This window comes from Trachurus trachurus (assembly GCF_905171665.1).
Source record: "Trachurus trachurus genome assembly, chromosome: 13".
In the NCBI taxonomy this organism is placed as follows: Eukaryota; Metazoa; Chordata; class Actinopteri; order Carangiformes; family Carangidae; genus Trachurus; species Trachurus trachurus.
In genome coordinates, this window is record NC_139892.1 from 24715700 (window position 1) to 24737937 (window position 22238).

The 22238-nt window shown below is 42.6% G+C and overlaps 1 protein-coding gene across 2 annotated transcripts in view; it reads right to left on the reverse strand.

Annotated features, from left to right (window-relative positions):
* aplp2 (amyloid beta (A4) precursor-like protein 2) overlaps positions 1–22238 on the reverse strand; it is a 57205-nt gene that overhangs the window by 2662 nt on the left and 32305 nt on the right. The window contains exons 4-15 of one of the 2 annotated variants that reach the window (XM_083985492.1): positions 18738–18850; positions 14622–14845; positions 14172–14371; positions 13528–13695; positions 11374–11507; positions 10804–10878; positions 10321–10479; positions 9063–9191; positions 6246–6345; positions 5290–5463; positions 2418–2500; positions 1215–1292 (exon numbers count right to left, since the gene is read on the reverse strand). In XM_083985492.1, coding sequence (XP_083841618.1) covers positions 1215–1292; positions 2418–2500; positions 5290–5463; positions 6246–6345; positions 9063–9191; positions 10321–10479; positions 10804–10878; positions 11374–11507; positions 13528–13695; positions 14172–14371; positions 14622–14845; positions 18738–18850 — 1637 coding nt within the window. The remainder of the gene's footprint in view (positions 1–1214; positions 1293–2417; positions 2501–5289; positions 5464–6245; positions 6346–9062; positions 9192–10320; positions 10480–10803; positions 10879–11373; positions 11508–13527; positions 13696–14171; positions 14372–14621; positions 14846–18737; positions 18851–22238) is intronic. The other variant, XM_083985493.1, reaches the window with a different exon arrangement.

Genomic DNA, 22238 nt, shown 5'->3' on the forward strand with positions numbered 1-22238 from the left:
TGCCTCTACTTTCAAAGGGAAATTCCAGCATTTGTCAACCTGGATCTTTATTTCCCATTATGTTCAATGTGCTGATAATATTTACCTTTTAAGATGAGGAAACTTCTTGTGTTTTCTGATACAATGCATACAATGTGCACACGAGCTAAAGAGAGATCCTGATATTGGTGTAAATAACGCCTGTCAGCATTCGGCAGAGAAAGACAAACTCTGAACTTCATTTCAGCGGCTACAAGGAGTTTCCAAGGTACAACTATCTGTGTTTACTTCACAATAATTTCTGTTAATGTGAAAGCTTTTGGAAAGTTGTAGCACTTCTCCTGATCATTATTGGTCTTGCTGGAATTAGTGTTTTTTGAAACATCAGCAGAGGTGCTGAGGAAATTGTTATGTTATTTTGATCAGTAACAGCACAAATAATAATTTCCCTTTGAAATAATGAAACACACATTCATTAACCTGCAAAAATAAGAGTAGCCACTCATTCATGGCACCTGACACTGGATCGTTCTGTTCTACAGATAAACTGCATTTTGATTTTAATTCTACCAAGCAGGGATAACTGAAGAAGATTTCACCCCTTATTTTAATGTTGTAAAACTACAGTGAAGCAGGGACACCTTCCCTTTTGGCAAAGGATCTGTAAGAAACGGTTGACTGGTGAATCGTGTGTAAACATGCATGAAATGTGTCTTTGTGAAAGAATGTGTTATATCCCGTGCCAGTTCTGTATCTATAAACACAAACACTGTCACCTACGCTCATCTGCAGAATGTATTCTGGCACATATGACACAAACCGATCATACTGTATGTAAGACATGTAGCCACCGGGGGCTCTTTTTTTTTACTGCTCATTCTCACACAAAACTGAGCATCACTCAGTTTGTGTGGATTTACATTCATCATATGAACTGAGATTTTCACTGTGTACATTCAGATACATTCACATAACAAACATGCGCCCATGCAGAAATAACCAAACCATATTAGCCTGAACAAAAAACTTTACAAAAAAAGAGAGGGGGTTAGGGGTGTGTTCCAATGCTGTCTTTTTTTTTAAAATTTACTTTAACTTATTTATATATTTTTTGCATTTATCAGCTACAGATCCGGTTCTTTGCACTCCCACACTCCCTCCTTCTTTCATCTTCTCCCCACTGCTGATAACTACAGTTCCCCAGAGAGCCCTGTGGAGGGTGCCGCTATACTCACCAGCTCATCATCATGCATAACGCTGACTCTCTCTGCACTGTAAACCACTTCTTTAACATCCAGAGACTCATCAATCACCTGTCAACACAGACAGGGGAGCCCAGGTTACACTCACCACAGTGTGTGTTTGAGATAGATTGATAGATAGAGAATAAGAGTGATAGGCAGGTGGAGAGCGAGAGGGTGTGAATGTGCAGCGAAGTAAACTGTAAGGATTATCTGTGTTTGGGTGATAATACACTCTGACTGGAAGGAGAGAGGGAGGGGATTGCAGGCATCAACAACAGACTCTCTTATAGGCACACAGTTAGCATGTCTTCCTAAACAGACTGTCAGCCACTCATTACTGAGCGCTCTAATCTGAAGAAGAAGAAGAAGAAGAAGAGGAAGAAGAAGAAGCGCTGTGAGTGGAAGTGGGTGTGTTCAAGAGGCAGAAACAAAATCTGCTGTTTATGGAGACAGAGCAGTCCAGAGTCTGTTTCTCATTTGAAAAAAAAAGAAAGAAATCAGACAGACAATTTAAGGCGTTGGCACAGTTTGTTATTTTTAACCTCTGATTGCTCCGTCTTAGAAAAAAATAGCATTTCCAAAAAGAAAAAGAAGAACATGCATTCAAAAACTTGCATAACTCATATACACATACACAAATGTGCAGCTTTGCTTTGCTGGTGTTGGATTAGCATGCGAAACACGGCACACACTCAGCAGCCAAGCATCGTTTGGAAAATCCGTGAGGAAGAATGGGTGCATCTAGCAAAGAAAAGTAGCATGCGATGACTGCAGAACAAAGTGCGGGGTTGATCTGAATGAAGGTTGGTTGGCAGAGGCCAAAGAGAGACACGCAAATAGCCAAGTGTGAATTAGCAGTAACTATGACAACACAATTACTGGAATAATATGAGTCGTTAAAAGCTGAACTCAAGAGAGCTATGTGAAAGCACTGCCGTTTGCATTCACTAATTTCAATCATCGGCACAACCACCTCGGCCTGAGGTTGTGGTAATGAAATTGGGAGTGTCAGGACAGTCGTCTGCAGCAGAATACAGGAATACAATTTCACATCTTGGAGTCCTCATTTTCTCTGGTGGTTTTGCTTTAACAATGCTGCTCTCAGTTCACATGTTGAGCAAGTTAGAAAGTTTCCAAATGCGTCCAGGCACAAACAGGAAAAAAAAAGAAAAAAACTCATGACAAAGCTCTTACCACATTGTTGCTGATCTTGGGTTTGCTGTTGATGATTCTCTCCTCGGCACCTATCAGACCGTCCAAACCAGACATGGCGGAGCCTGCAGGAGGCGAAGGAGCACGGTAAATATCAGCCGAGCAGCACAAACCAACCGATAAAACCAACAAACTAACACACAAACACACAAACAAACAAACAGGAGTGGTGGTATTGATGGTGGACAGCTGCACATAGAAATCCAGCTCTTCCCCTGACAACTGTCACCTCAGTCTCCTTAGTGCCCTGGTGACAACAAAGCCCTTTCTTCCATTCAGCACAGTGTGAGCAGTGTGAAGCCAACATGACAGTGACCTTACATCTTCCACAAAGGCCCTCTCAAAGTGCTGTTTTGCATAGCTGATAGATTTCTCTGTAAACAATCAGTCACGTGCACTGACTTATTAAACGAATCCTCCTTTTAAACAAGCGTGAGTCATCCTGACATTTTATATCACTCACTTATCCCTCATTTCATGGTCAACAGTGTGCATTGCGGCGGCTCCTCATCTACAAAATCCTTGACAGTCCCTCGAGATTTTAAACAGATGATCATTTTTTTTCATAAAACCCCGTGGGTTTCAGTAAGTGGCTGCGCCCGAATCTGGGCCAGAGTGTCAAATATGCATGTTAGACTGATGGTTTTGAAATAGGCATAGGATCTATTAATACACACACACCAGATATGCCATGAATAAATCAGGAGCTGAGAGGAGAAAGAGCGAGTGAGGCAGTGAGGGCACGGTCCTGAACAATGTACAGCAGAGTCTGGTGTCGGCTTATTGTCTGCTGCCGCTGCTGCTAGTCGGCCTGGGCCAAACGCTTGAGATTAGTACAACTGCTTTAGGATTAACCGAGGAACAATGATGTGTTTACAAGCCTCACTTAGCAGAAGTGACGTTAGAAACTCTGGCAGGTTATGAGATGGTACTGCACGGTACACATAATGTTGTAGTCAGCCACTATGGGAGTGACCTCGATACGAACAATGCGACCTCTCATCCGCATGGACTCGAAGAAAGTGCTGAGACAAGTAATGTAATAATCGACGAGTCAACCACCAGAAAATAAATTTGAATATTCGAGTCATTTATCAAGCTAATATGTGCATGGTCAGTGCCGGAAATGTCAGAGGTTCATGCTCATTTTCTCTCTGTTTTTCAAAACTATACATTATTATTATTTTATTTTTTGGGGGGTAGTATGGAAAGAAATTGTTTTACTCTTTCATTGCAGATTACTGTAATAATACAATGATCAATCTGTCATCAAATATTCTTTGGCTGCAGGTCAAACTGGAAAAACACACAAATCAACAACAGACACAAACAAAGCTCTGTGGCAAAAAGAGCAGAGAGAGGTGACACATTCATATTCAAAAAAAGTCAGTATACATATAATCTAGATTCAACACACGGTGTCTCTCTTGATTCACTGAATTAATATCACAAGGTTAGGCCCGGATCAGACAAAAAAAGGTGACGTAACCACGTCCCTGTCTCAGGTCTTGTCGGACAAATTGAGCCAATTTAAACTGGGCTGTGGGTCAGCAGCCGCAGCACTGAGCCTCAGACAGGGCCGGTAAATCACACAGGTCCTATCAGGAAGGGGGCGACTGATGAGTGGAATGAGTGAGTGTGTGTGTGTGTGTGTGTGTGTGTGTGTGGGGGGGGGGGGGGGGGGGGATAATTAAGCAGGGTGCTTTGTCAAATGCACTGAGGACAGGATGGCAGCGAGCACACGACTGAAGAGTCTCTGAGAAGGGAGCTGGCTGTGACCTATCTCTACAAGGTTTGGAAGCTACTGACTCTGCTATCCAGCATGAGGTGATAATCCTAGTAAGATGAAAAGCACAAGAGCAACTGAGACCCCACCACACTGATCATGTGAGTCATCCAAAAAAAAAAGTAGAAAAATGAACCACCAGATGGCTTCTGATAAAACAGAAAGGGAGGGAGAGAGAGAGAGAGACGATCCCAATCTGCACCAAAGGGAAAGGAAAAAGGAGAACAGTGGAACAAAACAGGAGATGGGAATGGCTTGGGAAATGAGGGGAGGGGGAGGGACAGGAAAACAAGATGCAACAGAGGCACCAACCTTTCTTGAAGGCACGTGGGGAGTCTGATAGATCGCCTTGGCATTAGAAATGAGCAACAGAAAAAAAAGAAAAACAGAAAAGGGGAAGGAAAGAAGAGAGAAAACTGAAGTGAGAAGAGAAAGGCAGGATTATCAAGCTGTGTTAATTGATTAGGAAAAGAGTCCAGCAGGGAAGAGTCCGAAAATAAATTTGAGAGATAACCAAACTGAAAAAAATAAAATAAATAAATAACGGAGCCATTTCAAAACTGGCTAGCTCTATCTGAGCCCTCTGGGGTGTTGGCGTGTGTATTAAATGTTCCTTGGGGATTTACTCATAATTTCTTCCATCTCACTGGAGACGCTCCATCCATCACTTTTTTTTCTCTCCTTGAGAATTCAGTCTTTTGTTTGGCATAAATGTGACAAAGACGAAAACCGTAACTGCTCATTTTCCCCCATAAGCTTCTGGCTCCAACTCAGCAACAAAGCCTGAGGCTTTGTGCATTTATCTGAACTTCTCTAGCTCTGCGTTGAAGGGGAGGCCACGGGGAACTGTGCAGGCACAGATAAGTCCAGAGCAATGGCTCCACAGCACATTTTCATTGGCACAAAACACATTGTAAACCTATTCTTCCTTGCTGTGCAACAGTTCTGGTGCGCGTTGTCACCAATGTCCTTCACAGAGACTTATGTGTATGGCTTTTTGCTCTCGACACAACCACAGCGCTGCTCATGATGCTGCTTGTGACTGTGTCCGAGGCTGGAGCTGCTCACCCTCTGGCTCTGAACGGGACCCGAGGGATGTGACCTGGATGGGCCGGTAGGGTTTTCCCTCAGACACTGGGACCTCCACACTCTCCTCCGACGACACGGTGACGTCTGGCTGTGACTCAGAGATGGACGACAGGAACTGGTCCATGTCGGCTTTCTGCTCCTGCAGCAGCTCGTCTGTGCAAAAGGCAAACGAAAGAATATGAGACACATGCTAACACCAGTCAACTTGGGACATGGCAGCAATCTGCAAAATGAGAGTTTCACCAATTATTGTTAACATTTTTTTCCCCCAACAGTCAGAAAGCTGCTGCTGCTGTGAGAGAGAACGAGACGCCCGTTCCCATTTCTGCTAACTACCAATTAGTATTTTTCTGAGAGCTATTTTCCATGTAAATCTGCACATCTCCCAACAGGATGCTGCATGGTGAGAGCTGTGACCCAGTTCTGTCACTGAAGCCACTCCACTTTAATCTGTGCTGCAACACCAAACTATGGTTCATTTAACGAAGCAAAGGAAACAAAAGAAAATATAAAAATAATGAAAAAGTGCTGGACATTGCCCGTGTTCAATTGTGCCACTGGAAATGAATACATCCCTGTCATCTTCAGATCTAACTGTGAAAATAAGAGCTGGTGAGACCCTTAAAAAGACAGTAATAGCTGTATTAAATTCCCCTCCACAAATTCATACTGAGAAAAAAGACAAACGTTTCTCTCTTTCTCTGATAATTGCTACACTGGTCTCCTCATATATTTGTGCTTCCCTTCGCACAAATAGAAGATATAAGAGAAAATATCACTCAGGGCCACAGGAAATGTGATGTATTTGCTTTATCTGTCTGGCACATGTGCAAATTCCATCACTGTTTTCGTTTCACTTCACTCACACCAGTGAGGTCACACTGTCCTCCCTCCTCCCGAACTGCCCGCAGGGTTTGAGACTGAACACGACTCACCAATTTCATCCTGAATCTCGTCGGCCACATAAGGTACTTTGTAGAGCAGAGATAAACTCTGGTTCATCCTCTCCTCGATCACACGCAGGTGGGTCATCACCTGTTGTGGGGAAAAAAACAAAATGGGGAGTCATGTTTCCAAAGTCCAAAGTGAAACCAGTCCTCTGTATGGAGGTGATGTGTTTTATTCCCAAGATCCTGGATAATTTGTAACAGATGATAAAATATTAAACATTATCATTTGCACCCAATGTAGAACTGTAGCTAATGATTATTGCTAGTTTTGATCAAACTTTGAATTTCATTTAAAATGCTTGTCATAAAATCCCAATGTGTTCTCCTCCAATTGTGTCTGATGTAAGATGACATTTAAAAAAAAAAAAAATACTTAAAATGATAATTCATTTATTCATTCAAATTGTTGTCAAATCATTTTATGGCATATGACAAATCCATTGCTAATCCACAAACAACAAAGTGAATTGCAAACTTAGAATCAAATGCTCATCCCAATATAATGGATGTAAATGCACCAGAAAATATTTGCTTATTATCCCAGGTAATCCCCGTGTAACTTGCTCTTGAGTTCATTGTCACTGGTGAGGTTACAAGTTCTGTCACCTAATAGCATCACAGATTACAGTCTGTTTGCAGGATGGCACACTGAGGTTGTGTTATGCTGGGAAAACATGGCGGTGCAAGGTGATAATACATATGAGAAGATTATGATTTATTGTCAGAAATGAGTGTTAGCAGGAGGAGAGGCATCAGTCCCAGCTGGAAGAAAACAAACAAAGGCAAGAAAAAGGGAAAAACATCAAGAGGACAACAACAACCCAACAGGCAAAGAGGCAGAACATGATGAAGAGCAGATGTTTTAGCTTGGTGACCATTCACTCTACAATGCTACAGCGCAAAATAGTCACAACCACAAATCTGATTATTCATTACGACCCAGAAATAAACATTAAATTTAATGATCAAATATATACTTGACAAATTAACTAGCCCAGTATGTAAGTGTACTGAACTAAAACAGTTGTTCATCTCCCCAAATTTTGAACACCACTGTCACAAAAATAGCAAGTTTTCATCAGATGAATTCACTCAGACTCACTCACAGTCAGACAACTTGCGGGCATAAAACAAGTTGTTGCACGTTATGTTCAAATCAGCGTTGAAGCTCTGAGCAGACTTGACAGGATCTGCTGCCTGTCAGTCCCACTGATCGCCAAAACAACAACTTCCATTAATTGAATAGATAGAAATTATTCTCAACCTCCCCCCCAAAAACTCACTTCCATGTTTTTTGTTTTTTTTTATATTTAGAGAGGAGAAATATTTCCACATTTCTGCTGCCAAAGTGGTTGGCAGAGTATGAATACCTACCAGCCACTGACAGGGCTGACCTTGGCAGGTAACTGGTGTTTATTTCCCTCTATGATGATTGACTGTTTCAATCTAACAACACATGGCTGCAGTGCAGCAGAGTCAGCAACAGATGGCAATAATGCACCTTTCCCCATTAAAGGCACACTGCAGCCTGTGTGGCACCTTCCTGTGCACGCCTGACAAACAATGCTTATAATCAAGATTACATGTCACGGTGTTGATATTGTACGTTTGATGCACCTCACAGCCTACAGCTAAGCTACACGGGTGAGGCATTTGTAATAAAGAGAATAACCTTTATCCTAGACAGTCACATAACACAGTTATATAAAGCACAGCAATGCTGCTATTTACAAAGGATTGTTTTGTAATGCACTTCTAAGTCCCACATTAAATCCACAAACAACTAAAAAAAAATGCAGATTTGAAACTGCTGCAGCGTTGGCCGAGTGAAGAGATAAACAAGGACTGAACCTGACAAATGAACACAGTGAGAACACAACAATACAGATTTACTCCTCATGACTAAGACACAGCACCCCCCCCCCCCCCCCACCACCACACACACACACACACACACACACACACACACACACACACACACACACACACACACACACACACACACACACACACACACACACACACACACACACACACACACACACACACACACACACACACACACACACACACTCCTCACTGTGTTGTTTGATCCAACTGCTGTGTTTTCTGTAATGGTGGAGAACAGCTATAAATGGTGTCGAAGGGCACTGACACACACAAGCGAGTACATCTAACAGGGGAGCTTCCAACCAAATCCCCGCGCGGTGGCTCAGAGTCCAGCATTACACAAGACCTGCGTAATGTTAATCTTCGGCTGAGGCTTAAGTGAATGAAACACCCGCCCTCCCTCCCTCCCTCCCTCCCTCCCTCCCTCCCTCAGTCAGACGAGCCTACTCACTCCTCTTGGGCTTCAACTCAGAGAGACACAAACTCTTTCTACCTCCTACATACTTAGAATCAGGACAGAGAGGCCGAGACATCATTATCCCTCCCCTGTCGGAGCAGGAATAGGAGAAGTGTGAGATTTTGGAGTGGCTCGGCATGAGGTTTCAGATTCACTGACACAGCCTCCAATACTGTACGTCTTTATTGTGAAAACTAGCCCAGGAGGGAGGGACCAACTAATAGACCAACTAACGACCGATGCAGACCTGAAGGTCCACATGGCTGATAAATTATCAAAATCTGAGATGAGTCATTCTTCACAGAAATGTTGTTACATTGGCAGGTTGCAGATTTCTCCTTCATTTAGATCCCTGTACAATAACACTTTTGGAGTTCATGACAGTTCATTGGACCATTCATTTGGGTAGGTGTTGGTGAAATCATCTTGACCGGAAGGAAAAAAAAAACACAAACCTGTGACTTCATCTGAGCGGCCTTTTCAGGATCCACAGCCAGGACGTGCTGGTAGTGTCGGATGGTGTGCTGGCGGTCCTTGTTCTCGGCACGGACGTAGCGCCTCAGGGCTTGCAGGATGCGGTGGGGCTGAGGGGCGACACAGAACAGTAACAAGAACGATGATAAGTAGTGTTGGTGTGATAAAACACAGCCTCATGAGCATTTCTGTGCAATTCTGACTCTCAGGTGGACCCTGCTTGGCTACATGTGACACGACAGCTATTTTTATCCTCTGAAGTCTGAATCTCAACCAGGTTTTGTTTATAGTTATCAATCCAAAGATTTTTTGGAAGCGATCGTTCTCGTTCTCATCCCCTTTAAATGTTTTCATTCAAAAGATTCACGTTTCATCAGATTCTCGTTAATTTGAAAATGACGAAACACAAGCAGATCCACTTAGTTTAGAGCCTGTCATTGACATGAGCCTGTTTTGTGCTGCTGAAGATGAAAGGCAACATGGAAACAACTCTTTCACTCTTCATATTGATGAGTGAGCAGGGGGGCGCTGCTGTCAAATATGGCTACAAAACCCTCACTGCATATGACACGATATGAAGTCTTCTGTCTGCAGCACTTATTTGAAACAGCAAAGATAACGATGATGATCCAATAACTAATTCTGGAGGTAGAAAAGAAGCACAAATTACAGCAAACAACTCAGGCAACATTATTAGTTATTACAGTCGACATGAGTTCAAAATAAAAACATTTGATTTACTCCTTTTTGGGGAGCAGGTCCAACACTAGTGGTGTGAGAGAAGCCCAGCACCTTGCAGCAGACTACCAAACTGTGCTGGCTAAAGGATCAAAAGACTATTAGATAAAAGGAAAAAAAAGAAAAGAAAACACCACACAGGGATTATAGCTCAAGGTTCAAATGTGATTGACTTTGTGCTCACGGATTTTTGTGTACGTGTGTGTGTGTGTGTGTGTGTGTGTGTGTGTGTGTGTGTGTGTGTGTGTGTGTGTGTTTTTCTGGCTGCAGTAATCCATTCTCCTCATGATGAATTGCAAGTTGGCAGAGGGTCTTTTGACAGGATATGAGATTAGCCACAGGCCATAAGTAGTGTGAGGCAGAGCGTGGTCTGGTCTGACCAATGTGCATGTGTGTGTGTGAATGTGTTAGCGCATCGACTGAGGGGGCAAAAAGCAATAGACAGATGGAGAGGTAAAGAGAGGATAAAAGATGCTCTCAGAGCCGGTGTGTGGTGTTCACCCTGGGGGGGTCGGCCTGCAGGGCGGCCAGGTAGTTCTCCAGGGCCAGACGGCGTCGGTCATTCAGCATGGCCTCCACCCGGGCAAGGTGAGTCTCCACCAGCTGCTGCTTCTCACTGGCTGCCTCCTCCTCCAGGGACTCCACCATGGCTTGGAAGTGCTACAAACAAAATCATACATACACATGAATGCCGTATGTACATCCACCTGTAAGAGTGTGACTTAACGGGGCTCTTTCAGCTCCCGCTCTCAGCCCTGTGTCTCTCTCAGTCCTGTCAGGGGAGTAAGGGACTCATTTAGAAGTCTCCCCATTCAGAATGTGCCCTAATTTAGCCTCAGAGCGATAAAGATAGAGCAGCCAGGGAAAAGAGATCTTTAATGGCACAGGGAGAGAGAGGGGCCCCGTGCCGGTAAGCCGTCACATCTCACCCAAACAAAGGGGACAAAGGGGGTGGGCTCCCAGGGGGCCGGATCAGTGTCTTACCTGGATCAGTGTCTGCCTCTCAGCCTTGGGCAGGTTCTTCGCCTGGCGATCAGCCTCTTCCCATTCCTTTCTTACCTGGAATGAGTGAGACGCAGACAGGGAAGAAAATGAAAGGTTGTTAATAAAACAAGACGTTTACAGGTTTGACCCGTTTGTAAATGCTAATGAAGGGGTGGGGGTGGCAGCAAATCCTGTTTTTGCACAAAGCCAATAAACTCTTAAAATATGACCTTTATCCTTGACATATAATATTCCTGCATTCAAATTTGAAAGTACTTTTGACTAAATTTAGTGAGGTAGCCAACTTGCACATTTTACACTTATAAAAATGTGACTTTGAGTTGTTAAAAATAAAATAACATTCTCCCATTTTATTGCAAAATGTGATGCAACTATCTATCTATCTGGATTTTGGAAGATCATCTTTGTTCCAGGAATGAAGCCTTTCGTTTTTTTCACCACTTCAGGTAACCGTAAAGGTCGAATTTCAGGAGGAGCAGTGAAAGTCCCACTTATTTCCTCCTTCATTAGGTGGACAACATGGCGTCTGGATTCCACCTGGTAACTCACCCTCTCCATGCGATTGCGGTGCCTGATCTCCAGCTGCTCCTTGGCCCTCTGGAAGCGACTGTGCTCCTTGTCGTCGGCGGGGGTCTCGAAGTAGATGTCCACATCATCGGTGGGCTGAGGGGTCGGGGGCACGGCTGCAAATGGAGAGAGGCAGGTGGTGAGCTGACAGGACTGCAAACTGACAAGCAGGAAGACAGACAGGCACGGAGACGCAGACAGACTGACAGACAGACAGGCTGATCCAGGCGAACACAGGTAGGCAGAAAGACAAAGATAAGACGGTCGACTGGGCACAGAGAGAGAGAGAGGAAGAGCTGAAAGTGGAATGCAGATTGAAGTTGGACAAAAATCCTCACAGAAGCACTTCTTTCATTGTCGTTCTTCCACCCTCAGTAACTCTGATAAATTTAAGGGAATCTGACAGTCTTTCCTTTTGAATTCCTTTAATCTTCCCGTCGGCTTTCTGCTGACAGGTCGTGTCTCCAACACTAATGGAAATATCTCCGTGTGTGACGGCTGGGTCATCTGGGGCGAGGCCAGAGGGCTCCGTTCTGGACTCCTTGCTGTACAGTCACGCAGGACTCACTCCCTGCATTGCAGCAGCTCGCAAAAACAATAATGCTCCAGGCTTACAAACAGGAAGAGACCCCATCGTTTCACCGCACCATAAGAGAAATGACGCACAGACTAATGGATGAACACATATTTCCTTCTCTGAACTTTGCTGCTGCAGCCACTAAAATTATTTTACTTTTTGAGATGCAAGAGAAAAACATCCAATTTGTCATGGCAATAAACTGTGACTGAACTGATGAAGAAAAAAAAAAGGTGCTTGCTGACATGTGCTGGTGGGGCTCTGGCTGAGATAGTGGCAGTGCTCTGTGAGCAGACAGACAGATGGACAGGTTGTTGACAGGCAGACGGACAGAGACATGAACAAATGGCAGGAGGGAACACTGGCAGGCAAACAAAGAGGACAGCAAACTCCACAAAGTGTGTCTGAAGTGAGCGGCGCATGCTAATGAAGACAAGAAATAAAAGAAAGCAGTCGAGTGAAACTGGAGGGCTTGTTTTGATTTTGTATGTTTTTACGTCAAATTAAATTTTTCTTAATTAAAAAAATGACTTACAAGGAAGTGACAGTGACTGTTGTGAGAGTAGGGCTCAGCATTTTACTGTTTTGGAAGCTATACAATTATAATAATAATAATAATAATAATAATAATAATAATAATAATAAAAAAAACCAGATTTCTTAATTGTTCAATTGAAAATTATGAGTTATTTAGAACATCCAATTAAAGATTAAATTAAACAAAACTATGAACTGTAGCAGGTTTTCAGTGTCAGTTTTCTGTATTTGATTTTCCAGTATTTGTGGCACCAAAAAAGTCTGAAATGTACAAACTGCTCTGTCTCTGCAGGTTCAGACAGTGTCCAATATTTTGTTAAAGTAATTTAGTAAAGCACAACTACCGAACTAGAGTGTGCTGCAAATTTAAACATCAAGCTCTAAGATCTATGTCACTATGACAAAGAGCCGGCCTACTGTTGAAGAAGCAGATGCTAAGTTACATTTCACACAGAGGTACAGAGCTGAATCTATTAAAAAATAACTAATTCAACTATTCATAGGAAATTAGCCAGCAACAACTGCCATACATTGTTTAAAATGTCATCTTCAGTGTGAAGCGTTGGTATTTAAATAATTGTAAATCAAATATCTCTACTGACAAACTGACAAAACAAGCAATTAAGGAAACCGTGGCTTTTTCAATATTTCCTGTCATTTAGATTTGAGGTTTAGATTTAGTCAAAACAATTCATTCAATAACTGAAGCAGTTTAATAATGAAAATTATCATTCAATTAACAATCCTAGCTGTAGCCCTTGTGAATTTCAGTGGAATAATAAAACAAAAGGAGAATGGTGTTGAATGAGCTCAGTTGTTGTGATTGTTGAGGCGGAGGCGATATGGCAACAACAGCTGTAGTGTTACGATGTGTGAAAGCTGAGGACTGCACCACATGTGTTGCGCTCACATGTCAGATTACACCTATGTTATCCTACAAAGAGTCTGCAGCAAAGACACAAACAGAGAGAGAGAGAGAGAGGGGGGTGTTGTCAAACCGGCCTCTGTCACATGTGACTTACTCAGGCGCTTGCACACAGCCATGCAGTACTCCTCTGAGTCGAAATTGTTGCGGTTGCCGGCACAGCCCCCGTATATGAAGCGCACGCACTTCCCCTGGCTCATGTCGAAGTGCCAGCGGGGCATGGAGGCACGGCAGGGGCCGGTCTCGGCCTCCAGGGTGCACACCGCTGCCAGGGGACAGCTCGTTAGATCATCTGGCCACTAGGGGCAGCACTTTGTTCCAGTCTCAATTACAAACTCTCAAAATCTAAACACTGCTACATCTAAAAACAGGATTAAACAAAAACAGTCAAAATGTTGGAGCAACCCCCTTTTTTGTATGCGATGAGCAGGATTTAGGATTTAGCAGCTACAAATAAGGAAGGATGATTTGTCTTTGTGCACCGATAACACACGACAGTAGCCTACATCACAGTGTCTGCAGTGAGATGGAGAAGAGGGTAAATGCTGATACACACACTTACCTAAGTACAGCTTGGCTGAGATTTAAGCATAACTGACTCTTGTTTCATACGTTAAAAAGGTCTGTTTATATTTGAATGGAGGCAAGATGCCAATAAAGGAGAGAGAGAGGGAGAGAGAGAGAGAAAGAGAGATAAAATGGAGGATTGTACATTCAAATCTATAACAACTCATTACAAACCTTTTACTTCCTGCAGAGTCTTGTCTTCATCTTGACTGTCTAACATTTTGCTGCTCTCTCTCTTCTCTTCCTCGTCTTCCTTATCAGCTTCCTCATCCTCATAGACATAGTGGTACTCCTCCTCATCTTCCTCCTCCTCATCCTCGTCCTCGTCCAGAGGCTCCTCTTTTTGTGTGGGCTGCTCGTCAGCTCGTGTTTCACTGGGGAGGGAGGGGGAGATGATTGAGTGAAGGGGTGGAAGCCAGGAAGGGAGGGGGTGATTTATCAAACAAGGCAGAGCAGCTGCCATAGGTCAATGTCACATCGCTTTAATTCATCCAGATGGCCGGTAATACCTGCCCTTCACCAGGGAGTGGATATTACGCTGATGACCAACACAACCGAACGCACACACACACACACACACGCAGGCACAGACCTCGCTGCCCACTCCATCTCACAACTGCTCACCTGTCCTCCACTGCATCCTCCTCATCCAGGTCAGCCTCGTCAATCTCCTCATCCTCTATCTCCTCCTCCTCGTCGTCGTCGTCCTGGGAGGGCAGGGCAGGTGGGGCGGACTCCCCGATGCGAGAGGCGGGGCAGCACACATACTCTGTGCCATGGAACTTGTCGATGCCACAGGGCAGCAGCATGCCGTAGCTGTGCAGCACCATTGAGCTCTTGGCACAGGCCTGACGGGGCAGAGGAGGAGGAGGGGCACTGGTCAAATCTACCTCTCATTACAACCTCTGCTTTGATTCCTGTTTAACCACTGTTCATCGAGGCAAAGTTAAAGCACTGCAGCATCACTGTGTGAGCTGTGGTGGAAGTTTAATTTATTCAGTTTATATTGTTGACATGCTGCACTCAGGAGTTTTGTTTTTCATAGATTAAAAAAAAAAAAAAAACATTCCCAAGAGTTATCAGAACGAGGAAATGTGTTTAATCCGGTTTCCCCCTCGTGATTTCTTGCTTCCTGAAATCCAAAAGCTGTTGTGTTTTCACTCATCATAGGTTTACAGTAAATAGTGTCCTCTTGTCCCCCCAGTTTTAAAGCAATTTAAATTAGCAATTCAAATAAGCAATTTAACGGATCTCAATTAAAATGTGTTAATTTCTTTATCTATTTAAAAACCCATGTCTCAATGGGTTTGACCAGCTGGCCCAGTGCTCATTGCTGCAACGGATACCCAGTGCTCCAGAAACCAGTGACGTACACACAGCCAGCCTTGGGTGAGCCGCACTAATCAAAGGGGTCTTGCAAGATGTTAAGTCAGAAGAAATCCCTGTTTTTAATCCAGTGTTTGTGTTTTTCATTCTGCGCCCGTGGATATGTACATCACTGATTCTTGAGAGTCGGGTCAAAACACGTTCTGAAAAACTTTTTTTGAAAATGTACACTATATTGATTAGAGTTATATATTCATGTAGATAAAGATCTGTTCTATTTAACCATGTAAAGGTGCAGGCTGGAGGTTAGAAAACATTTTTAACAAATTCACATGTTTACCTTAAGGACTTGATTTGTGTCAACTCCGTCAGACACACTAAAAGTATATAATTATATAATTATAATAGCCTGTCAAGAATCTTATGTTCTGATGTATGTTTTAATAGTGTTTAGTTACTCTGATATGCAATAAAAATTTAGATATAAACTTAAGGTTTAATTTCACACTGTTATGAATAAACAGATTTTAAAAAATTAGCATTTTCAAACTTTATCTTTTATTTTGCCACTATAGAAAAAAATCCTAAAGTGAATAAAACACAAGAGGATGTAGATCTGATGATCCTTTACTACTTAAACAACAAAAACTGAAGAAAGAATTATTTGTTTCCCCAAAAACTTACAAAAACATGTATCTGACGGTGCTGATGAAGATCTGACGGAGCTGACGGAGTTGACAAAATTGTATTTGCATTTCTGATCAATGAGCAAAAGCTTTTTTAAACAGATGGAAGTGACACTAAATTAAGAAATAGCAATCCCTTGTCTTACTGAACATATTTGTAATTCAACTATAATAAACAAAACTGTAAATACACCATTTCAAACTATAACAAATTGCACTTCTTCATTTTGTACTCCGAAGCCCTTCTATAATGTCACATTATCTAGAATTTGATTGGAAGATGTGTCTGTTTTGGACAAATCTGCCACAGATAACACTGTACTGCATATATTACACTAATGACAGTGGAACGGCAGGGTTTTGCACACTGTCCGAGTCAAAGAGACTGGATGCTGTGGCATTCTGGACACAGATCCTATGGATCATGTCTTAAAATATATCAAGACAAAATTACCACAGGTGCACTTTTGGTATGATGGTCCAAGTAAACTGATTTGAAAAAGCAACATTGAACTTATTCCCCGCTCTATAAGAAGTGTGTATATTTTCAATAGTGAAAACTACACACTGTACCTTTAAATTTTTACATCAATCAATAAATCAAACATGTAGATAAGTGCTATATATAACAGATGTGCTGGAAAGTCATCCAATAATAAGCAGATAGAAAAGAGAAGAAAATTATTCAATAAGCAGACCACAGTCTGGCCGTGTTCTACAAATCATAAGTATATTGTAAAATAATGTAATTGCATGCTATATACCTACATTAATGTGCAGATAAACCCCTAAAATAACATTCTATTCCTTTACTATGTTTGAAAATTGTATAATATTAGCACATTAAAGCAGTTATTGGTGGATTTGTCAACTCCGTCAGCTTACATGTCAACTCCGTCAGACAGAAAACCTGACGGAGTTGACTCTGACGGAGTTGACGAAATGGCATGTTTTTTTCCTTCTGCAGAAAAAAGCCCTGCAGCTAGCTAGCTAGTTTTTTGGCTATTGCTAGCTGTCTCCATAATCTCAATAAAATACTTGCATTGAGTCCACTATGGTTTAAAAAAAGTATCATAAGGGAGAGATGGTGTTGACATGCTCCGGCTGGGACCATAGGAAAATTGACATTGTTCATCTAAAATATCAAAAAATGTCAACTTGACCAGACCATGTGTGGTATTGATGCATTCACCACAGCCAGGAGAATGAAAAGGGATCCTCAGGGAATAGCTGGCCATGCTATTGCCTGATTTAATGAGGTTTATGAAAAAATCTGACGGAGTTGACGGAAACAGAGGACACAACTTTGATGGGCAGATTTCTGTGGAAAATACTTTTAGATGTTCATGGCATGCATTGTTTTATACATTTATAACCCTTATCTTTGATTTGATATAAATGTTTTCACAATTGTAGAGGTTTTTAAAGTTTTTGGGGGCTGGTGAATATTGTGACCCATTGCTGAGGACAAGATAAATAACATGGGCCGTCTGACCACTGGTCATATAATTAAACAAATATCCCCCAAAAAAGGAATTATCTATGCTAAAACATAACATCAGTATTCACAATTCATCTAGATCTAACTTTGTGAGTTTGTCAATCATTATTAATTTCTTTATTTTTTATATAAATAAGACTTTTCTATGTGGGACATGTTTTGTCCCGACTCTCAAGAATCAGTGACATAATGAATCAAAAGCATTTTCATAATATTTAAATGTTGCTCATTTATCATGTGCACTCAAGGTTCTGCAGCTTTATTCATCCTTTACTGCACCAGTCATGGCAGGTGTGCACTAGCTACCTGTTCTCAGAGATGGTACCAGTCTTCACTTTGTTGTAGCACGGCGCTAATCGCTCGCTGTCACCTGCATTGGTAACAGATTTGTCCACCAACAGAACACAAACACACTGATTTTTAAGCTAGTTCCCACACCGAGTACAGTGATTAATGGGCCACACTTCCAAAGAAAGTCATGTAGTCCTTTAACTGACGTGCTATTTTTCAACAATGCTGTGCTTCATATAGCAGCTCGGAGGTACTGAGTACAACTTCAGTTTAACTGATGGCTGCTGAGTAACTCCACTGGAGCAGCTGAGGATTAGCTGCCCTGCCTAAGAACCTCTCAGTGGCAGTCTGTAAGGGAGGGAAGGGGATTGTTCTTAAATCATTTTTCTCTTCTCTTCATCCTTGAGATTTATCACCGCTTGGTTGTTACAAATTTGCCATCAACTGCAGTCGGTTGTTTGCACCTCTGGATATCACACCATCTGAGGCTGCGGATGCATTTGTAACACATGTCGGGGGAGAGTAAAGAGTCAGGAAGCATGAGGCACAGAGTGACACCAACAGAAACTTGACAGGCTCAGTGAGCTGCTGCTCTTACTGTCATGGTCAGGAGTGGCCCCCAAGGGCCGGCTCTGGAGCTGCCTAGGGGGGATTAGTTGCATTACAGCCACAACACTAATCTGATTAGGAGCTGAAATGTGAGTGCTCCCAGTCAGCCTGTGATCAGAGGGCCTCAGAGCCTCACGGAGACAGGGGGAAAGTAAGAGTGTGACCGTACAAAAAGCAGCAGGAATTCAAAATCTGGTTATTTTGGCCACTGAAAGTTAAAATGGTGTTTCATACTTAATACTTCCTACAGGACTTTTCTTTTCCATTGCTCTGCTATCTCTCAGATACAGCCTCCCACCGCTTCCTGTGAAGTAATTCCTTCCTTACCTCTTTAGCCACTCCATGCCACTGCTGATGGCTGACGCACATGTCCATGCGCTCCTTGTGGAAGAACTTGCACTTCTCTGGGACCAAAAGCACGTCACTCACGAACTCGCCCACTGTAACAAATCACATGGACGAATATGCCTGTTAGTCACAGCAACAATTAAATAAATATTTAAAAAATCACTCCCCTGCCTGATCACTTGTCTACAACACTGCCAGTGTCCGAAACAATAGATTGCCTACTGGGACTAAAAAAGGAATAGCAGATGAGAGGAATGAAAAAAAGCCAAGATTCAATAATTCATAGCTGACTGGTCTTTTAAAATTCACTGCAATTTCATTACAGTAATATATCAGGAAGGGCATTTGACACTTGAACATCTGTCCATGCACCTGAATTCATGAGGGATTTGTCTCCTCTCTCAGCCAACATCTGTCAATCTGCAGTCAAAATGGCAGTGGAGAAAATTTGAGTTTCGCAATGTGACATTTTCATAGCAGTGCAGGCTCTTCCTGCCAGTCAATGATATCATTTGCTTGATGAATTCAATTTGAATATATTTTATTCATATAATGAGCTGACAGAAGGCAGAATGGGAGAAATAAAAGACTTGAAAGGCATCTCGTGGAAATTCCTGTGAATAGTTTCAGGTTGAAAACAATGTGCGCGCAAGCATATGGTGCAGGGGTCATAAGAAAGATTAAAAAGGACATCGACTGCTGGTGGGCTGGCAGTGTGACACCGCCTGAGGTAGAAATGCTGCCACGAGAAACAGATGGAAAGCCAGGCAGAAGGAGAGAAAGGAAACGAGAGGGGTGGGATGAATAGAAGGTTTAGGGCAAAGTCCAGGCTGAGATCAGTGTGGCTGAGGAGTGGGTGGATTGAAAACACACAAATGAGGGTCTGGAGGTTTCACGACAAGGGCTGGGAGCTGTCCTATAACTGCTCATTTAGCGGTCTGCCGTGACCTCGGCCTGAGGCAGAGCTGCTGGAGCACTCTGTGCGAGCCAAGCCAGGCAGGCCGGCAGAGGGTGAAAAAGCAGTGTTTTGGAAAATGAGAGGGTAGGATAGGAAGAGGAGAGAGCTGGAAATAGCCGAGGACTCAGCAGCTGCTTCTCATCTCCGCCCAGGAGGTACAGTGACACCCCCACACAAAACCCCCCTTAACCCTCTATACCCTCATTCTCCTGCCTCTCTGTCTCTTACCCACTGGGGAGTACCTACAGTATGTAGATTTTACTCAAGCACTGGACTTAGACACAGTTTTCCATGTTATTGTTAGTTCTGAAATCGTCAATTGGTTTGTCGGTTAATGCAAAAATTGTTCAACAGTTCTGATCATCAGTTAATTAATGTGGTTGTGGCTCAACTTGGTTGCAGCTTGTTTTAATGGCATTTTAAAGACTCAACACTTAGGTCATTCTTATTCTACTACTTCTAATTCTGTGCATTTTAAAGGGTAATGTTTGATTTTTCCTGGTAAATTAACATTTTAAGAGGCATGTTTAAGATATGATCACCTTATAAAACGTGATGCATTGTTATAGCCTGTCTAAATGATCCACAGAATATCAAAAGCAGTCAAAAGCAGTAGAAAAATAGCATTCCTAAAGTGGCCACTCTGCATATAATGAGAACTATGTTTTAGTGGAATTTGCTGATAGTTAGTCTACATTTTACTTTGACGCGAGTACATTTTTAATGAGTGTCCTTTGCTGACTTTGCAGTCATTTTACATTGTTTAATTGCTGCTTTTGCTCGACTAAAATGATCTGAATATGTCTCTCCTTTTAACTTTGCTGTCTCATAACAACCAGAGGAACAGACTGAGGGAGGAGAGGGAGGGAGTTCAATGAAAAGCATCATAACTCCCAGTCACTCTCTGCTCCGGATCCTGCAACACCGGATGCAAGCTGATTCATTCGCTCACACACCCCCTCTTAATTTCATCTCTCTTTCTGTCTCACTCTCTCACAGGTTGCTTTGGCTGTGAGGTGAGGTGGGTTTATAGCAGACGCTGTACGAAGTCACACTGCAGTGCGTGATGGATGGTGGTGTTTGGAGAGCAGCTGTGCTCTTGCAAGCACTCTCCTGCTCTGTGTGTTCCCGAGTGCGTGTAGCTGTGCAAGTGTGTGTGAGAGCGCGCACTCCTCTCTTTTTCTCTGACCTCCTCTCTACCTACTCCATTCTTCTGCCTTTTCTTTAACCTTCCATCTATCAGACACCCACGCTAACACCCTCCATGCAGTCCCTCGGCTGGCTGCACTAGTGGTGTCTGGGGAGTGTGAAGGTAAGAATACACTCAATGCACCAGTGATACCTCCTGTACAGGGAGGTGGTGAATTCAATTAAGCGCCAACCCCAGATCTCCTCATCGACAACACGGCTATTGTGTTTCAAGGGCTTTCCACAGGAAGTCTGCTGTAATGACATTTAATGTCATCAGCATGAGATCTAAAAATGCAAATAACACTTTTAGTGCACTTAATGAGTCAATCTGCAATATACTGGTCCACTTAATTATAAGATTCACTATCATGCATTGGAGAAGAGTTCGAGTTAATATGCATTATGGTTTTCTGTGATTATAACCATTCACAATATTGAGATTTGTATCAATGACAAACATTAAAGATGTAAAAACAAACCTGTAGATTATATATGATAGCCCTGTAGCATTATAATGTTAATACCTTACATTGGCTTGTTGTCTAGTGTTTGTTCTTATCAGGTGCCAGACTTGTGCTTTGATTTTTGGCACTGTGGAAAGCCTTTTGTTTACATTTGCATCACAGATTGTGCCTTTAAAGCGGAGGAAATCTGATTCGCCATCATGAAAGGATGACATGGAGCAAACATGACTGAAACCAGGAGGGAGGTAGCTGGAGGTTGGCATTACATACTGGCAAAAACATTTGCATTTAACTTCTGAGTTAAACAAGAACATACAAACAAACGGTTTTCATTTGAAGCAAATGGTTTCAATTTTCCAGAAAAACAAAAAACAAAACCTAACCCTTCACCAACACTGTGTCACTTAACTCTGACTAACCTTTCTCTGTTGTTGTATTCATCATGATACAGTCACGTAATGTTATAACTGTGAAGGAATGTAGTCACACTTTTTGTCCACAACACTGTTTCAAAGTTGAGGCTCATTTCAAAACCTCCTCAGTCTTAAAGAAGTGGGAACAGTGAGGTGTGGTCCTATGAGACATGCCTGAGTTCGTATCCATTATCAGCTCCTTCACAATCACAAGACTCCCTGCCCCTGCGACGATATCAGGAAGTCGTCATGGTGTGCCCTACCCCTTTGTTAAATCAACAGGCTTAGTCAACAGGAAAGTAAAGCATGTGTCACGTCTTTAAATGTTACTTATTAGGTCCCACTTCTCACTACATCACGAGATTGAAATACTTTGCTCATGAAAACCTACAAAACAGAAAGCAGTTCAAAGGTCAAAATGAGCCTCAGTTTGCCTGAAATAAATATGATCATT